At 42.5% G+C, this 16,800-nt stretch overlaps 1 protein-coding gene across 2 annotated transcripts; it reads left to right on the top strand.

Moving 5' to 3' along the window:
* The first annotated feature begins 2,398 nt into the window (after positions 1-2,398).
* LOC134448271 (natterin-3-like) lies at positions 2,399-10,840 on the top strand. Of its 2 annotated transcripts, XM_063197970.1 has the most exons (9): positions 2,400-2,518; positions 2,820-2,970; positions 5,648-5,967; positions 6,660-6,731; positions 7,582-7,758; positions 8,768-8,965; positions 9,858-9,947; positions 10,139-10,336; positions 10,459-10,840. In XM_063197970.1, the coding sequence occupies exons 2-9, from the start codon at positions 2,874-2,876 to the stop codon at positions 10,477-10,479; spliced, it is 1,173 nt and encodes a 390-aa protein (XP_063054040.1). In that variant the 5' UTR covers positions 2,400-2,518; positions 2,820-2,873; the 3' UTR covers positions 10,480-10,840. The 2 variants fall into 2 exon arrangements, with proteins under 2 accessions (XP_063054039.1, XP_063054040.1); XM_063197969.1 differs by having other exon boundaries at positions 2,399-2,518; positions 10,139-10,840.
* The last annotated feature ends 5,960 nt before the right edge of the window (positions 10,841-16,800 follow it).

The following is a 16,800-nucleotide window of genomic DNA, read 5'->3' as shown; positions in this document are numbered from 1 at the left end:
CTTTTTTTAAGTGCACTTTGATTATACTTCACCCAAGTGACTTCGAAGTGTGATTTTCTATAGTGCGCTTTAAAGTAAATCACTTTAACATATTGGAAGTATACTTTTTCTAAGTGCACCATGATTGTGCTTCATCCAAATATATTCAAAGTGTGCTTACACAAAGTGCATTTACCCATCATGCATCATCATGCATGTACCATCATGTAATGCACTTCTTGGAGCTCAATTTCTCAAACAGAAAGCCATTGACCTCTAAGGAATATCTTTGGTTTGCATGAAAATATTACTCATTGTTATATTCTGCGTTTATTGTAGGAGTTTTAACATTTTAAAGTGGTACACAAAATATGACCATGTTCCCACCGTCATTATGATGGTCACGTATATGTTCTGGTATATATAGGCTCACACTTCCCATGACATCATGGTGAGAGGTAAGTTGGAACTAGTTGTTCAAACAAAGAATCAAAGGTCACCATTAGTGATCAATTCAAATGATCAATTGCAGGAAGGTGGAACAAGAATGACATAAAGTGAAATGTGTATCTGAAATCTCTGTAACAATGCAATGATTGTAAATGTCAGTCGTGCTAGGCATGCATACTGTAACACTACTGTGACATGTGGCTGTGCATACCGATAAGCTGTACAAGCTCTGAGGACCAGCATGGATTGTACTATTACATTTATATTATTTCATGTACTTGGGAGTGTACTGTAAATACACTTCAAGCATACCTGTTATATATTTACAATACTTAATATGATATACTTTTTACAGACTTAAAATGTTCCAATGTAGTCCAAAGAAGCATGAAGTTAATATACTTTTATTGTACTTCTAGTAACAATAAAATGTTATAGAAGTGTACTCAAGCACACTATTAATGCCATACGAATGCATGAAAAGCGTGTTTGGAGCATACTTTCAAAAGTATGCTTGTAGTGCACTTAAAGTTGTCCAAAAGCGGTGCCAATTTAGCATCCTCAGTGTGCTGCAAGTGTGCTGAAGTACTGCTTTAGTAGTGCTTCAGCGCACTAATAGTGCAATGAAGCGCATTTTAAATCGCCGAAAATAGTAAACTTTGTACTAAGTACGGTCAAAAAAAGTACACTTTAAGTATATGGGTTTTTCACCTGGGCAGCCTTAAAGATACAGTTTAATATTTTGTTTCCAGAATTCATGCTGCTCATACACAAATGTTATCTTTTTCGCGAATACTTACCACCACCATCAAATGTCACCATTGTGACACTGTGTCCATTTCCAGAAATGATTAGTTTATTCGTCTACTTACTTGCTCTCTTCATGGATATTTAATAAATGGTGAAATTTGGAAATGGGCAGCAGTTGCAATGACTACTATGGTCACAATTCTACCTTAGAGGTGCACTGTGTAATATTTGAGTAGGCCTTTTATTTCCAGAATCGATGCTTCCCATTTACAAATGTTACCTTTTTCATGAATACTTAACACTACTATCACATTCATCAAAGTATTCATTATTGCCAAAATTGCACTTTTCATACATGAAAAGGGGGATCTTCTCCATGTCCACCATTTTCAGTCAAAGTTATCTTCTCTTTATAATACGTTCTATACTTACTTTCTAAGATATTTTTCTTGTCCTTCTTTCCACTCAAGCACATTGAATGACAGTTATGTAGGCCTATAATATGCTGAACAAAAATGTTATTGCTGTTGCTTTATTGCCATTGCTTTAATGCATCATTTTATTTGTGTCGACAATTTCCATTGCCTGAGTTCAATCTACACATTTGGCAAAGGTTCACTCAAGTAGCCTAACTTATAAGCCTTTCCCTATCTACTTCTACGGTAATACTTATAATAAAGACAGCTACAGAGAGTATCCAATTTTGAGAGTTTCTTCTCATTAGCACGGTCACTCATTCTACAGCGTGGGATTCTAACCAGTGGCTTTCCAATCCTAAGGCCAATTTCTGAAATGTGGGCCTACAGTTGCTCAAACTACAGCGGGATACATAGACAAAAATGAGTAGATACCCTATCACATATCAGCAGATATTTAATTATATATTTTCACTGCACAACACTGCAGAAAATATACTTTGGTACAATGAAAAGTCTGTAGCCCTGCAACCATAACATGAAAATAGATTAGTTATTTCTGACTAACCCTTAAAAGAGAGATAATGTAGCCTAACTACTGAATGCTGCCAGAAATGATAGAACAGAGGACGTTTTGATGATAGATCAGGACGCAATTCTCTCTCTCTCTCTCTCTCTCTCTCTCTCTCTCTCTCTCTCTCTCTCTCTCTCTCTCTCTCTCTCTCTCTCTCTCTTGCAAATGGTACCTTCTAAAAGGCAACCAAACGAAGGATGAAACGAAACCAAAGGAGGAAAACGAAACTTAAAGAGCTGGTTGGGGCAATGCAATCAGTTGCACCAAAGTTTGACAGTTCATGTTGGAGCACAATGCAACTCGCTGGTGGTCGTTTACAAGCCCAGAGGTCGAATCGATGCAAATGTTGGTAAGAAGCCCTGCTGCGCATTCCTGAAAATTCAAACGTTTTAAACGCCATAATAATGCATCGTTACAACCTATTATAAGTAAACTGATGTGTTGGCGGTAGGATACTAGCCACATGCTCCTGTTGGCTATTGCAAGGTGGGCAGTCTAGATACCAGTTTAATTCTTTGTCGAACATTGTTTAAATTTGCGCACGCCAGTGCATATCTCGCGAAGACATCGTAGGCTACTCACGAGGCACGGATGGTCAAGTGAAGTGAAGTCATGTTTTGATCATAAACTTGAGTTGTGTTTACTTTCAGAAAAAAACATCTGAGACGAAGCAGAGATTTTGATAAACTGTCTCTGGACGTAGCATGATGACTCTTCTTCTGCTGACCCTTGGCTGCCTGGCCGCAACTGCAGGGGCACTATTCGCTCACGCCGCATCGCCAAAGGCCAGCACTCAAGATGGTGAGGCGCAACTTTTCCCCGCTAATTGCATCTTATTCTCAATAGCGGCCAAAGCGGTCATAAAACTATGTGTAATAATAATTATGCTATTACACAAAGCTATTGCCTTATCATGCCTTGTGTCCTGCCCTGCGCAAATTACATACAATGTAGCCTTTGTCTAGGCTATGTGTGGCTATACACTGGTGGTAGGCCTAGGCCTACAGGCAGAGAAAGAGAGAGAGAGAGAGAGAGAGAGAGAGAGAGAGAGAGAGAGAGAGAGAGAGAGAGAGAGAGAGAGAGAGAGGGCTCAGTTGTCCATTTGAGGAAGTTGTATAATATACTATAATATACTAATATATTATAATATAGCCTACTTTTCTACCAACGGCATGACAAATCAGTGAGTCACTATGGGCGAGGTCGTTTCATGATGCGGCTGGGCCTCTTCTGGCTCAGCCAGTGTTGTGGGAGGGAGCACATGCATAGCCTGGCGACGCCATCCATGTACTCCACCCAAAGATTTTGGCTCCGCACATCGTCTGGCAAAAGCCTCGAGCTCGGTTCTCTCAGTGTTCAGCCAATCAGCAAACAGTTGAGAGTGGTGACGTAGAACTTACCCGCAAGCTCCGTTACTGATTGGTTAAGGTAACTATATTCACACTTTAGTTTTGTTATTTGTTTGCTTTTGCGACACTGTAACGTAACAGGCATGCTAATAAAGCACAATATGGGTTTTAATTTGAGTTTGGAACTCCAATTAATTTAAATGATAAAGTAAGATCAGACCATCTCCCACTATCCACGGAGACGGTTTCCTCATGGCTTTTGCCAGACTGATTGACGGAGTCAACAGTCAGCTTTTCGCCCAGGCTAACTCATGCAGGCCTGAACTGGTAATCTGGCATAAATGGTGTGACCCGATGGGTTTGGTGGGAGCTGTTTTTTTTGTTTTTTGTTTGTTTGTTTTTCTATTTCCTTAGAGACTGATCCCCATTTAAAGGGATCTGCACAAAAATGCCTGGGCCTATTTTATGATCCCAGTCCAGCCCTGGAGCCGCCTATGTTATTTTAAGTTAGTAGAGCGTATAGAAGTTTAATTTGTTTTTTTGCCAGATCCGTGTGTTTCTGCCTGTTTCTGCTCCACTTTGCAAGCTACTCGTGGATCTGGGTGGATTTTCTGATTTTTCCCAGTTCTCCAACTTTCAAGCGGCTGGACCGATCAGTATCGTGGGATCTTCAGAGATGGTGACGTAGTGAAAGTTTAGACACAGTAGAGAAGAGGTACAAAAGAAGTGAAACATGACAGTTGTTTTAGACAACAATGGTGGCTCCCACGGACTCATGCGTCTGCTATTTCAACTGTTCAATCTTTGAGTAGTTAAAGTGGCATGCACGTCATTAAAAATGTCACATTAGTGATGTCTCCAATCACGCGCAAGGATTTTTGATAAAAAATGTCTTCGGAGAGCTATGGGGCACCTAAGTCACGCCCTCTACTTCCTGGTTCATAGGGCATGGGGAGTCAAAAAATAATTACTGAGCTTGAAATGAGTGGATTTTCGACACCAATCCAAACCAAACTCGCCTCGTTCACTTCCATTCAATTTTTTGCAACTTATTGCCCCATGAATCAGGAAGTAGAGGGCGTGACTTATGTGCCCAGATAGTTCCAGATGAATGTGCGTGGAGCAAGTGGGAGCCACATTCGTCATGATACCCAGGATTAGGAGTAGTTATTTAGACATGGGTAAGCGGTTAGGCCAGGGGTGGGGAACCTTTTTCATTCGAAGTGCCACTTTGAATTCATCCAAGGGCCATAAAAGTCCTCCTAGGGCCGTACTATGAACACAAACCAAGATTTTCCCCTTCACTTTAGGCCTATATTGAAGGCAGCCACATTTTAAACAAACACCACCTTCTCTAGGTTCCCAGAATATAACTTAATTGTATTGGAAATGCATTTTCTAAGATTCCTTTTCAAAATATGTCATATTTCATGTGAAGCTGAATAAAGCTAAAATTATATCGGGGGCCGGATAAAACGCCCTCAAGGGCCGCAAACGGGCCTTGAGACATAGGTTCCACACCCCTGGGTTAGGCCGTCAGACCCAAAGGTTGCTGGTTCGACTCCCAACCCGCCAGGTTGGTGGGGGGAGTAGAGTAATTAACCAGTGCTCTCCCCCATCCTCCTCCATGACTGAGGTACCCTGAGCATGGTACTGTCGCGCTGCACTGCTTCCCTGGGGCGCCATTGAGGGCTGCCCCCTTGCACGGGTGAGGCATAAATGCAATTTTGTTGTGTGCAGTGTTCACTTGTGTGCTGTGGAGTGCTGTGTCACAATGACAATGGGAGTTGGAGTTTCCCAATGGGGCTTTCACGCTTTCAGTTATAAATTCACCCTGAAGCTGAAGACCAACCATGGGCCATGAACAATCCAATGTGGCCTTAGATGGTGCCAGGTACCTTAGAATCCCCTCCATCTGTCAAGTGCAGGTCAATTAAAAATGTGATGGTCAGTCTTTAGAATACAATTAGATTACTTTTAGAAGTATAGTCAAATTTTGTTGTGCACCCTAGTGATCTCCAGTCGTACAAAACAATTAAAACATTCACATAACATGCAAGCATAACAGGACACATAACATACAAACATTTTAGAGTTGACTTTGTATATGTTGTCATTTATTGTTACAGACCCTGTGCCTGTTCACAGCTGGGCAGCTGGTGACACGTCGTACCTAAAGTGGGTCCCCTTAAAAGACAGACGGGTTCCCGACAACGCAGTCGGCATATTTAACACCTACACATCTCGGCAAGACTTTGTCTGCAGAGCCCGCGACTACTGCACATTTGGCTTCCTTAACGAAGGCAGAGGGCTGCTCTGCTTCTTCCCGTTCCGTGGCTACGAGCTGCAGACGGAAAACTTTGACGTGCTGGTGAATATAGACAACTTCGAACGGTTAGAGTGGAAGCCTGGCGCCACGGTAGCCAACCCAGGAATCAGCTTCTGCCAGGTACAGGAACTAGGGATGTCAACAATTTATCGGTTAATCTATTAAATTGTAGTCGAATAAACTATTAATCTATTCAATTTTAGTCAAATAAAACGTTGATCAATTAAAAAAAACTAATTGCAATTAATCGCCATCCAGAAAGGTGAGAGACCCATTTTATGTCTTTATTAATTTACATTTTTAGATTTCGTCATTTTCTTTCTGGGAAGCATTGAGATATGGGGGGGATGCAGCTCAAGCAGGGCGTTGAGAAGGATACAGCTGAGAGGGGGGCGGTGATTAGTTACCATTAGGGGGCATTATTCGATTACATTTGGGGAGGGGGTTGAGCAGAATTATGATGACGTCAAGGGGCCATTTAATGAAAAAAAAAGGTTGAGAGACACTGATGTACACAGTAAAACAAATGGAGTGATAATTTAGAAGACTAAATGTTCCCATTTTATTTTACTATTAAATTCAACTCTTTTGAGTGTTTTATACCATTGCAAAGCCGTGTTGCTAAATTCAACACTAGTGTTCATTTAACACGGAAAGGGGGTTGAACTAACACTAAAGAAGGTGGTGCCAAGAATAAAGTGTGCGACACTAGGCTTTATTTACATGTAAACATAGCTATGGTGTATACTGGTATATAATAGTCATAATACATTTGATGTATTTTTAATAATCTCAGAAATGATGCATGATAGGAGAACTACGTTGGCAAGAATGAGTATGGCCTGGGAGACATCTTCAAGGGCTATTTCTACCTCCCCTGGCAGGTATTGTGCTTACTGCTGTTAATGTCTGTGTTATTCACTGTACATTGGTGTGTGTGTGTGTGTGTGTGTGTGTGTGTGTGTGTGTGTGTGTGTGTGTGTGTGTGTGTGTGTGTGTGTGTGTGTATGTGTGTGTGTGTGTGTGTGTGTGTGTGTGTGTGTGTCTGTGTCTGTGTCTGTGTGCGCGCATGTGTTTGTAATAGAGAATAATAGAATAATAATAGATTAATAGAGTTATAGAGTTTAGGAGAGAAATTATGGAGGTATCAGGGAGTGGTGTGTGTGTGTGTGTGTGTGTGTGTGTGTGTGTGTGTGTGTGTGTGTGTGTGTGTGTGTGTGTGTGTGTGTGTGTGTGTGTGTGTGTGTGTGTGTGTGTGTGCTTGCCCATGTTTTAACTTACACTTGTTTCCTGGTGAAACACAATTTCAGTCCTCTATGTAAAGTTTGTTTGTGTACGATAAAGGAACACTTTGACTTGACAGAGTAAGGAGATATACTAGGTAAAGACTTGGCAGGAATAATAAACATTTTTACTTGGGCACCACAGGGCGTGTGTGTGTGTGTGTGTGTGTGTGTAGGTGTAGGTGTGTGTGTGTGTGTGTGTGTGTGTGTGTGTGTGTGTGTGTGTGTAGGTGTAGGTGTAGGTGTGTGTGTGTGTATGTGTGTGTGTGCATGCCCATGTTTTAATCTACACTTGGTTCCTGGTGAAACATAATTTCAGTAATCTATGTAAAAGTTTGTTACAGTGCACAGGGCTTTGACTTTGATGTGCTTTGACTTGTCAGAGTAGGGAGGTATATTAGGTAAAGACTTGGCAGAAATAATAATAAACCCTTTAACTTGGACTCCACAGGGCAAGGAGATCTGGTACAGCTCTTACGACGTGCTCAGTGTCAACCGCGACGTGTTCAACGTGCAGTTCTCAAACGTGACGTATGACTTGGACCGCGTGAACAGGACCCGGCACGCTCCCTACGCCATCAAGACGTCACGCGTGGAGAACAAAGATTCACAGGAGGTGGTTGTCACGGTGGGTAGAGGCAAATTTACAACGTGTGAAATGCATGATTCTGATTCTGATGAACTGTGAATGGGACATTTGTGAATGGGCCGCCGCGTACATTTTGAAAAGAGACGAAACGACTAAAATGACATATGAAGAGCTCTTTTCCAAAACGCTATATCCACCATTTTTTACTTTTTGGATTTTAATATTGGAATTGACTGTTAAGAAGTCCTAAGGAACTTTTGACCCTTGACCACTGGACATACTTGTTTTTCCTGCTGACCACAAGCAAAGACTGTGATCTGTCGGAGCTGGCCCAGTTACTGGGGAACCTCTTTGTGTGTGTGTGTGTGTGTGTGTGTGTGTGTGTGTGTGTGTGTGTGTGTGTGTGTGTGTGTGTGTGTGTGTGTGTGTGTGTGTGTGTGTGTGGTGTGTGTGTGTGCTTGCCTAAAACACTTACCTGTACTTTACTGTGACATTGTAAAAATGTTCAACCCCTATCATACTCTGTACACTGCCTATTTCTACATACTATACTATATCATAGATGTATCCATCAACACTTGTTGTCTACCTTAACTGACAGAGTATGTTTTTTTTCTGCTTTGGTCTATCCCAACTCACAGAATGTCTTTTTGCACAATTACCTTTTCTACATTTATCTCTATTATTTTATTTTATTTTCCCCACCCTGATGACTATTCCTGTGTTTATTTTTGTCTTGAAATGTCCATGTGGGCTTTTGTGTATTTGTGTATTTATGTAAGCTACTGGATACCTGAATTTCCCCCTGGGGATCAATAAAGTTACTCTACTCTACTCTACTCTACTCTATCATCTATATCTGAATTCTTGCTATTCAAATATTTTAAGAACATACTTTTTAAACCTCTATAAAATGCATTTTGCAATGCAATTCAATGGAATGCCCAATGGAAAAATGTCAATTTCCCAACATTTTATAAAATGCATATATCTCATTTTGGAAAAGAGCTCTTCATATTCTACCTTTAATGTTTTCCCCACTACACAGGTGCACCTGGAGGACTCCACGGTGATAGCCAACTCATGGCAGAGCAGCTTCTCCTCCTCGCTGACCCAGAGCACCACTATTGCGGCCGGCGTGCCAGACATCGTGAGTGTGGCGATCAGCATCGGGGCGGTGCAGACCATGACGCTGACGGACGGACACCTGGAGAGCGAGACCGTCACACAGGCCGAGGACGTGCAGGTGAGCGAACTACCTAGCCGTCAGCAGTAGAAAACGAAAGGGGTGGTGCTGTGGCACATGACAAGCCAGTTAAATGTAAAAAGGTGTGTTACCCTGCTTCTTTAAGTTTGTAATTTACTGTAACTCAACTGGAGGATTAACTCAACTCGAGGCTTTCTCAAGTTGAGTTAACTTACAAACTTAAGGCAGCAGGGAAACTTCCTTTTTTACGTCTAACTGACTGCAATGTTTCAAAGTGTAGTGCACTAATACATCGAACCATGACGTGAGTTGGTCGAGCAGGCCGAGGACGTGCAGATGAGCGGACTAGGTGCCAAAAGTAAAAGATCCACGGCTCCGTTGGCTAACGTGTGGTCCCTTAATTCCGAAAACTGGGGTTCGATTCTAACCCAGTAATTCTGACCCACCCTTCTCCATTTCTCCCCACTCATTTTCTCTCTCACACCCTCACCATCCTTTCTGAGTAATAAAGATATAAAAGCTGATCTTTTTTTTTTCGGTAGAAATGGGGAGGTGCTGTGGCGCCACACACAAGTACACCAGAAGAACATGAACATAGCATGAACATCGCACATGGGAACGCAGGTTTAAATCCGCAACTCTCCCTTCCACTACTTTTCTCTCTGTCTCTCTCTCTCTCTCTCTCTCTCTCTCTCTGTACTGTCCAATCTAGGCAATAAAGGCAAAGTTAATAAGTAGAAGAGGGGGTTGCTGTGGTGCAACATCCTAATACAACCAACCATGAACAGGGCAACGTTGCCCCTGGAGTACTTATTCATACACATACTGGTGGCAGCGTCTGCCACGGCACACAAAGTTGCCCACCTGCTCACCAGGAGTTATTTGGGTGACTTTTCTTTTCCTTCTCCTTGTACTTGTGCCCCCTCTGCAGGTGAAGGTGCCGCCGGGGTACTACTGCGTTGTGGTCATGGAGGGACGGAAGGTGGAGGCAGACATCCCGTACCGTGGCATCGTCACCAAGGTAAAAAAAATAAAAAATACTCCATATGAGCCATAATTCCAGAAGTGCAGAGCACGTTGTCCATCGTTCAGGAATAATAGGAGCTTTTTGGCATGCAGATCACCTGCGTCATTTTACTTAAATTTGTTTCGTTTTGCACTTGTTTACACTTTTGAATGTGTGTGGTGATTCTCGATTTTGTCGTCACCAAGGTGTACAAGGATAAGACCAGGTGCAGCACTGCGATCACTGGGACATACAGTGGTGCACTGACAGGCGAGATCAATTCTAGGGTGGAGCGCTGTGCACCCATACCTACCGCAAAGCCGGCTCCTACCACAAAGCCGGTGTCTGGACAGAGGGGGCAGCAGAGAGCAAAGCTAGTGTTTGTGCAGAGGGGGCGGCAGAGAGTAAGTAACTACACCAAAAGCATCACTGCCTCCTCTGCTGAGGGGCAACTGGCTGCTGTGCTAACCGTCCTAATCTGCCTTGTTTTGTTCTTGTCACTCATGGTGTTTGGTGTGCCTTGTAGTTGCAGACCGACTGGCTTTAAACTCCAGAGATTTCAGGGATATTCGCCTCTGGGGGAAGATCTGATTCCCTCGGCTTCAGCAGCTGTGGGACACCTACCACTATAAATTGCACTAGCTTTAAAACACTTTTTGGAGGTTTGGGTTTGTGTTTTTATGTCATTTTGTCCCGTTTGGGAAATGTGCCATGTTGTGTAAGTTCTGGATCCTGTAAAGCGTTGCATACACTGTATAATCATTACTGTATTGTGAAGCATGACATTGACAGCAGCAGGATCATTCTAATACATTCCAAGTGTTTACCTTGCCAGCTGTACATTATGAACTGTACGGTATGTCAAATCACATTATTCAAAAAATAAATGTCCTTCATGCTCATCCTTCTTGCTCATCCATCAACAGTAAACAGTTTTTTTCAGGGTAAATGCGATCCTCATGTCTTTTATAATTAATTTGTCCAGTGTTATCTGTGAGGGCTTGAATTCAAGTCTTCTGGGATACCAAACGGGAGCCCTGATCAGTTTTGTTGGTGTGATACAGAGTAAAGAATGGGGTGTTAATATTCCAGTGTAAACTTACGTATATAACTCCAGATAAAGTATTTTTAAAAACTGCTGAGAGTCAAATTACTCTAACAGCGGAGTCACAAGTCAATGTAAAATTTTGCCAATGGCCTGCGTAATGTCAACTCTACAGCAAGACGATTACCCATCCTCTCTGCTCCGGTGCCACCATATTTTTTCACATTCCAGTGATATTTACTAAATATTAGGGCTGGGACATTAATGCATTCATTTCGATTAATTAATCACGCGATTCGATTAATTAATTAACGCAATTAATAAAATTAATCGCACTATAATACAGCTACATAGTTCTGGATTAGACCAGTGGAGGGCAGTATTATGTCAAACAGCCAGCTGAAATTGAGAAGAGTTCTCTCTTTTAAAAATGAAAAATATTTTTAGATTAAGCTTATTTATTGTCATTATTCAAAATCCATGTGAAAAAATATAATTTTCACTGTTCTCATGTCAGATATTTACATGTGATTAAAATGCGATTAATTTGATTAATTAATTTCAAAGCCTATAGATTTATTCGATTAAAATTTTTAATCGAGTCCCAGCCTACTAAATATTATTATATTATAATAATAATAATTAATAATAATTAATAATAATAATAATAATAATAATAATAATACATTTATTTCATATAGCGCTTTTCATGGCACTCAAAGATGCTTTACAGATAGGCCTAGGCCATAAACGAATAACATACAAACACTCAAAGACATACAGAGAATCAATATTAGTACAAAACAGGGACACAAAAAACAGACGGCAGTGGAAAGTTTAAGTCCATTATGAAATGGAACAGTCACATTTGGTGGAGATGATAAGCAAACCCACGACAGGAGCAGCAAATATTGAGTAGAATGAACTCTGAACATGTTTAAACAATGCTGGCATTTTTAAATGGCTTTTATGCCTTTATTTGACAGGACAGTGTGAGATGGTGACAGGAAGCAAGTCGGAAAGATAGATGAGGGAGGATCGGGAAATTACCTTGGGCCGGAATTGAACCCTGGTCGCTGGCGTAACAGTCAATGCCCCAACTGTTTGAGCCACGACCAGCCCAACACTGGTATTTTTTTTTTTACTGCGCACAACCCTAGTGATGGTCACTCCATCTCATGGTAGATCTCAGTGGTAAAGCACAGATTCTGACGCTTCTGCACGGCAACCATATTGAAAGTCTCCAAGTCTGCAAGGGTTAATAGTGAAAATCTGGCCTCCTGTTCAAAAGTTATATCACACACAAACATTTTTGATGCGTGGACACACAGACAGATGGAAGACTGGGGAACAGAATGCCAAGTGGCAACCTAAGATGGAAGCATAAATGGAAGTGGTAGATGGAAACCATGGAGGTACTGTAATATAAGACCTGGAGAGAGTGAACAAGTCCCGCCCCCAGTCATTTCAATGGGAAATGCTAGGTTTGTGAATTCAGCCAAAATTGAACGAATTTTCAGCTTCCAAAATGGAGTTTCATGGAGCTCATTTCCGGGACCAGTTTACTCCGCCAATTACGTGTCACGTTACTGGTTGACCAGAAAGCTATATGGAAGACGGGCATTGGATGCATGGAGGTATCATAAGGTGCACAACCACAGACCTATATAGGTCTGTGTGCCCAACACTAAACTTGTGCATGTGCTGTGCACCCACCAATCATCATGAGCGAAGTGGTCCTGGATATGATGTGAATTGGTGAAAATGGCAACGAGGAAGGGCCTTGCTAATCAGCGAAGCTAGCCAGCCAAATCCTGACCCCCTGATGGAAGCATAGAAACTCACTGATTAGATAGAGTATCCAGTGAGGTGTGCCGACACAATGACTCCCATAGCAACACAGATAGCTCCCAGCGCGCTGAATAAACCTCTTCCCATGTCCAAAAATGTGATTTCAGAGGTTGCTCAATAAGCAAAGTCATATCCATCTCCATGTTAATAATGTTGTGTAATGTTGTTTTTAGATGGTAATGACAAACCTTCCTTTTGAAAAAGTCAGCTCACGCCCATGTCTCTCCCCGTTGCCATCCATGGCCTAACTTGTTTGACCTATGAGCAACCGGTTGTTACCAGAATGCCATCACCATAGCGCAGGGTGTACCAAACCACAGGGTGGGGCATACTCTATTGTGAAGTTTACTGTACCTTTATAAAATATAAGCGTACAATCAAGCTCATACTAATTACGGTATAAACAAAACCATAATACAGGAACACAGCTTTCATTTGTTAAACATATACAGTACAGTGCATATTAAACACATTTAAGTTGTTTTCCTGTATTATGATTGTGTAATCATACAGGAAATAATGGTTTGATTGTATGATTATACATTTTAAAGATATACTTCGCGACCTTGCCATGGCCTGGCGGTGGGGTGCTGGGTTATTGCGCCGGCGACCTGTGTTCGATTCTGGCCCGGGTCATTTGCAGATCCTTCTTGTCTCTCTCTCCCCACACATTTCCTGTCTCTCCTCCGCTGTCCTGACGAAAATAGAGGCAAAAAAGCCCTTAAAAAAAGGTATACTTCACAAACACATACAGCCCAACCTCACCCTGTGCTAAACTTAATATGTATACAGTATTACAGTCATTATTTTAAATGTATTATAGTTGGATTTGTGTATTAGATATTTTGTATTGTAAAGAGACATTGCACGTCTTGCATGTTTTCGGGCAAAATTGATCATTTGGCACAATCTCCCCAACAATCTCACCTTTAATGCCTTGGCCGCAGAGTTCAATGTAGAAAACATTTCCCATAATACAGGACAAAATCACTGTTCACCATTCATTTGTTTTCATTGCTGAGCACTTTTCACAATATGCTTCTTCAGGTTTGAAAACATTTCTTTGTTGTTGTTGTTTTTTTGTTCTTGTGTTTGGGTTAGTATAGCTTATGCCTGCATTTGTATTTGCCTTGGGAACCGAGGACGTTCCCATATCCAGTCTTGATATCATGACAATACGGAATGTTTGAATATCGAGGGCCAAGTGGGCTTCCTTGCATTTCAACAGGGCCACACAGTAACCATGCAGTGTTAATTTGACATTAAGAGGGTATTCTGGGACCAAATGCAGTCTACAAGATGCAGAAGGGACTGAAGGGATATTCACTATTTGCTGAAAAAAAAGTTAACACCATCATAACAATATTGCTATGACAATACCGAGAGACTTAAAGGGCTTTGCATACTTCACGTGCGCACTTTGGCGCGTGTGGCGCGAGAACCATTAATGACGTCATCATTTGCGAGAGACTATTCATACTTCAAAAGCGCTTTCGCTCGCATTGTCGGAAGTGCCCTCTGCTGTTCATGAGAGAAACGGCAGTATTTTTCGCAGCGTGAGTTCTACGGATGTATAAAATAGAAAGCTAAACACGGCTGCTGTAGGGCTACTGAACGTCTGACTTGTGACTTACCACATTGAAACATATATTTTTTGTTGTAGCCTACATTGCCAGATCATTCCAAGACCATGTGAGAGCATTGTTCTGGCGGCAGAATTTATAAATAGATCGCCGAACACAACGTGCTTCTGAACAAAGTAAACAATTGTTTCACTGAACAACATTTAAGAGAGAAGATAAAATAACTCTCCAGGACGTTTTATTATCCTCAAAATGATACAGGATCCATTCTGTAGTAGCCTACAGTAGTTGTAGACTCTCTTCGCAACTCCTGCTTTGTCTGCCTACCTGTATGGTCGCTGGTGGCGCACGAGAAGTTACAAAAATTCTGGGGTGCACGACGTCGCGACACGGCAGCTCGCGCCACGGCGTGTGACGTCATTTTGGGTCACGTGACGGCGCGAGTGAGGTCGCGAGTGAAGTATGAAGGAGGGTAGCGTCAGTCACGACAAGTATGAATCCCCCTTTAGTAATAGATTAAGACATGGTCATTACCATTTTGGTGAGAATAAGGTTATGACAGAGGTTCTGCATGAAATGCTGAAATCGATTCTCTACATCAGTGCTGAACTGACACAGTATTTTACTGTGCTGAAGGCCCAAATAAAGGAACTGTCCTGGTGAATCATGGCCATGTCTGGCTAGCCTGGTGACTCCATCCTATGTACTCCACCCAAGATTTTGGCTCCGCACATAGTCTGGCGAAACCCTCATAGCTTGGTTCGCTCACTGTTAAGCCAATCAGCAAACAGTCGAGAGGAGTGACGCTGAACTCACCAGCGAAGTCCGTTATTGATTAGTTAAGGTAACACTGTTAACACTTTTGTTTTCTCATTTGTATGCTTTTGCAAAAATATATCGTAACAGTCATGCTAATAAAGCACAATATAGGTTTTAATTTGAATTCGAAACTCCAATTACTTAAAATGGCAGAGTAAGATCAGACCATCTCCCACCCTCCATGGAGAAGGATTCCTCTTAGCTTTCGCCAGACTGTTTAATGGAGTCAACAGTCAGCTTTCGCCTAGTTCTAGGCTAATGTCTGGCTGCCCAGTTCGGCCTTGACCACAAGTGATCCCATGCTCTATCTGGAACAACTCACTGTCCTCCCACCTCAGATGAAAACACACACACACACACGCACGTAAGCACACACACACAAACACACACACGTGTGCGCGCGCACACACACACGTACAGACAGATGCGTCATATCCCACACCACCTCTTCCCTTCCTGCCATCCTCAAAGAAGCATGCACATATGCTGGCCAGCACACACACTCACAGACACACACACACACACACACACACACACACACACACACAGACACAGACAGACACACACACACACACACACACACACACACACACACACACACACACACACACACACACACACACACACACACACACACACACACACACACACACACACACACACACACGTACACACACAGACTTGTCATATCCCACCACCTCTTCCTGGCTTCCTGCCATGCAAGCATTGCCAGCCTCAGCGTCAGGTAATGAGGGTTCACATCAAGTTCAGTCTGAACAACATTACCCGAAGGAGAAGAGGCACAGAGGTCAGACCCAGTGGCGGAACAATTGCCCACAGGGCCCCAGGGCAAGAGACTGATGGGACCCCCAAACAACTTCCCAAGGTTACAATAGGGCCCTCATCACCAATACAGGAGGGCCCCAGGCCCTGCTGCAAATGCCCTGCTTGCTCTTCCTATAGCTTCGCCCCTGGTTAGACCAGGGAACATGAGGAACAATGGGAGAGGGTTGTTAGTAGAGATGCACCGGATCCTGATTTTTAGGATCCTGCCGGATACCGGATCCACTGCTTAAGATCCTGCCGGATCCGGAACCGGATACCGGATCCTACGAAAGGGTTGAAACACATAGCCTAGTCGCACAAGTGGGCCCTTTTTATCACGTTGGCTCAAACTATTTTGACTTAAAGGCCTCGGCTACCGGATCCTGGATCCTGGAACCGGATCCGGATAGTCTGAAAAACCCCTATTATCCTGCCGGATCCGGATCTTGGATCCTGTACATCTCTAGTTGTGTGTGGAGGTTTAGTGTAGGCCAGGGGTGTCAAACTCGTTTCGGTCCAGGGGCCACATACAGCCAGTTAGATTTTTTCTGTGGGCAGTAACCTGTAATGTAATATCACAAAACGGATTCAGACTGCCGTCAGTCATCTGGAAGAGGATGAAAGTGGGTATATCAGGAGCAGTGACTGTAAATGGTGAGCAGAAAATTGCTCTCAAGTACACTGAAAACCTGCAGTCATTTTGTACTGTGCTGAGCAGGAGACATTCTTAGTATTTCTCTACAAG

Source organism: Engraulis encrasicolus, chromosome 5, assembly GCF_034702125.1.
Source record: "Engraulis encrasicolus isolate BLACKSEA-1 chromosome 5, IST_EnEncr_1.0, whole genome shotgun sequence".
Classification (NCBI taxonomy): Eukaryota; Metazoa; Chordata; class Actinopteri; order Clupeiformes; family Engraulidae; genus Engraulis; species Engraulis encrasicolus.
Note: the sequence above shows the minus strand (reverse complement) of the source record. Positions and strands in the feature narration are given on the sequence as shown.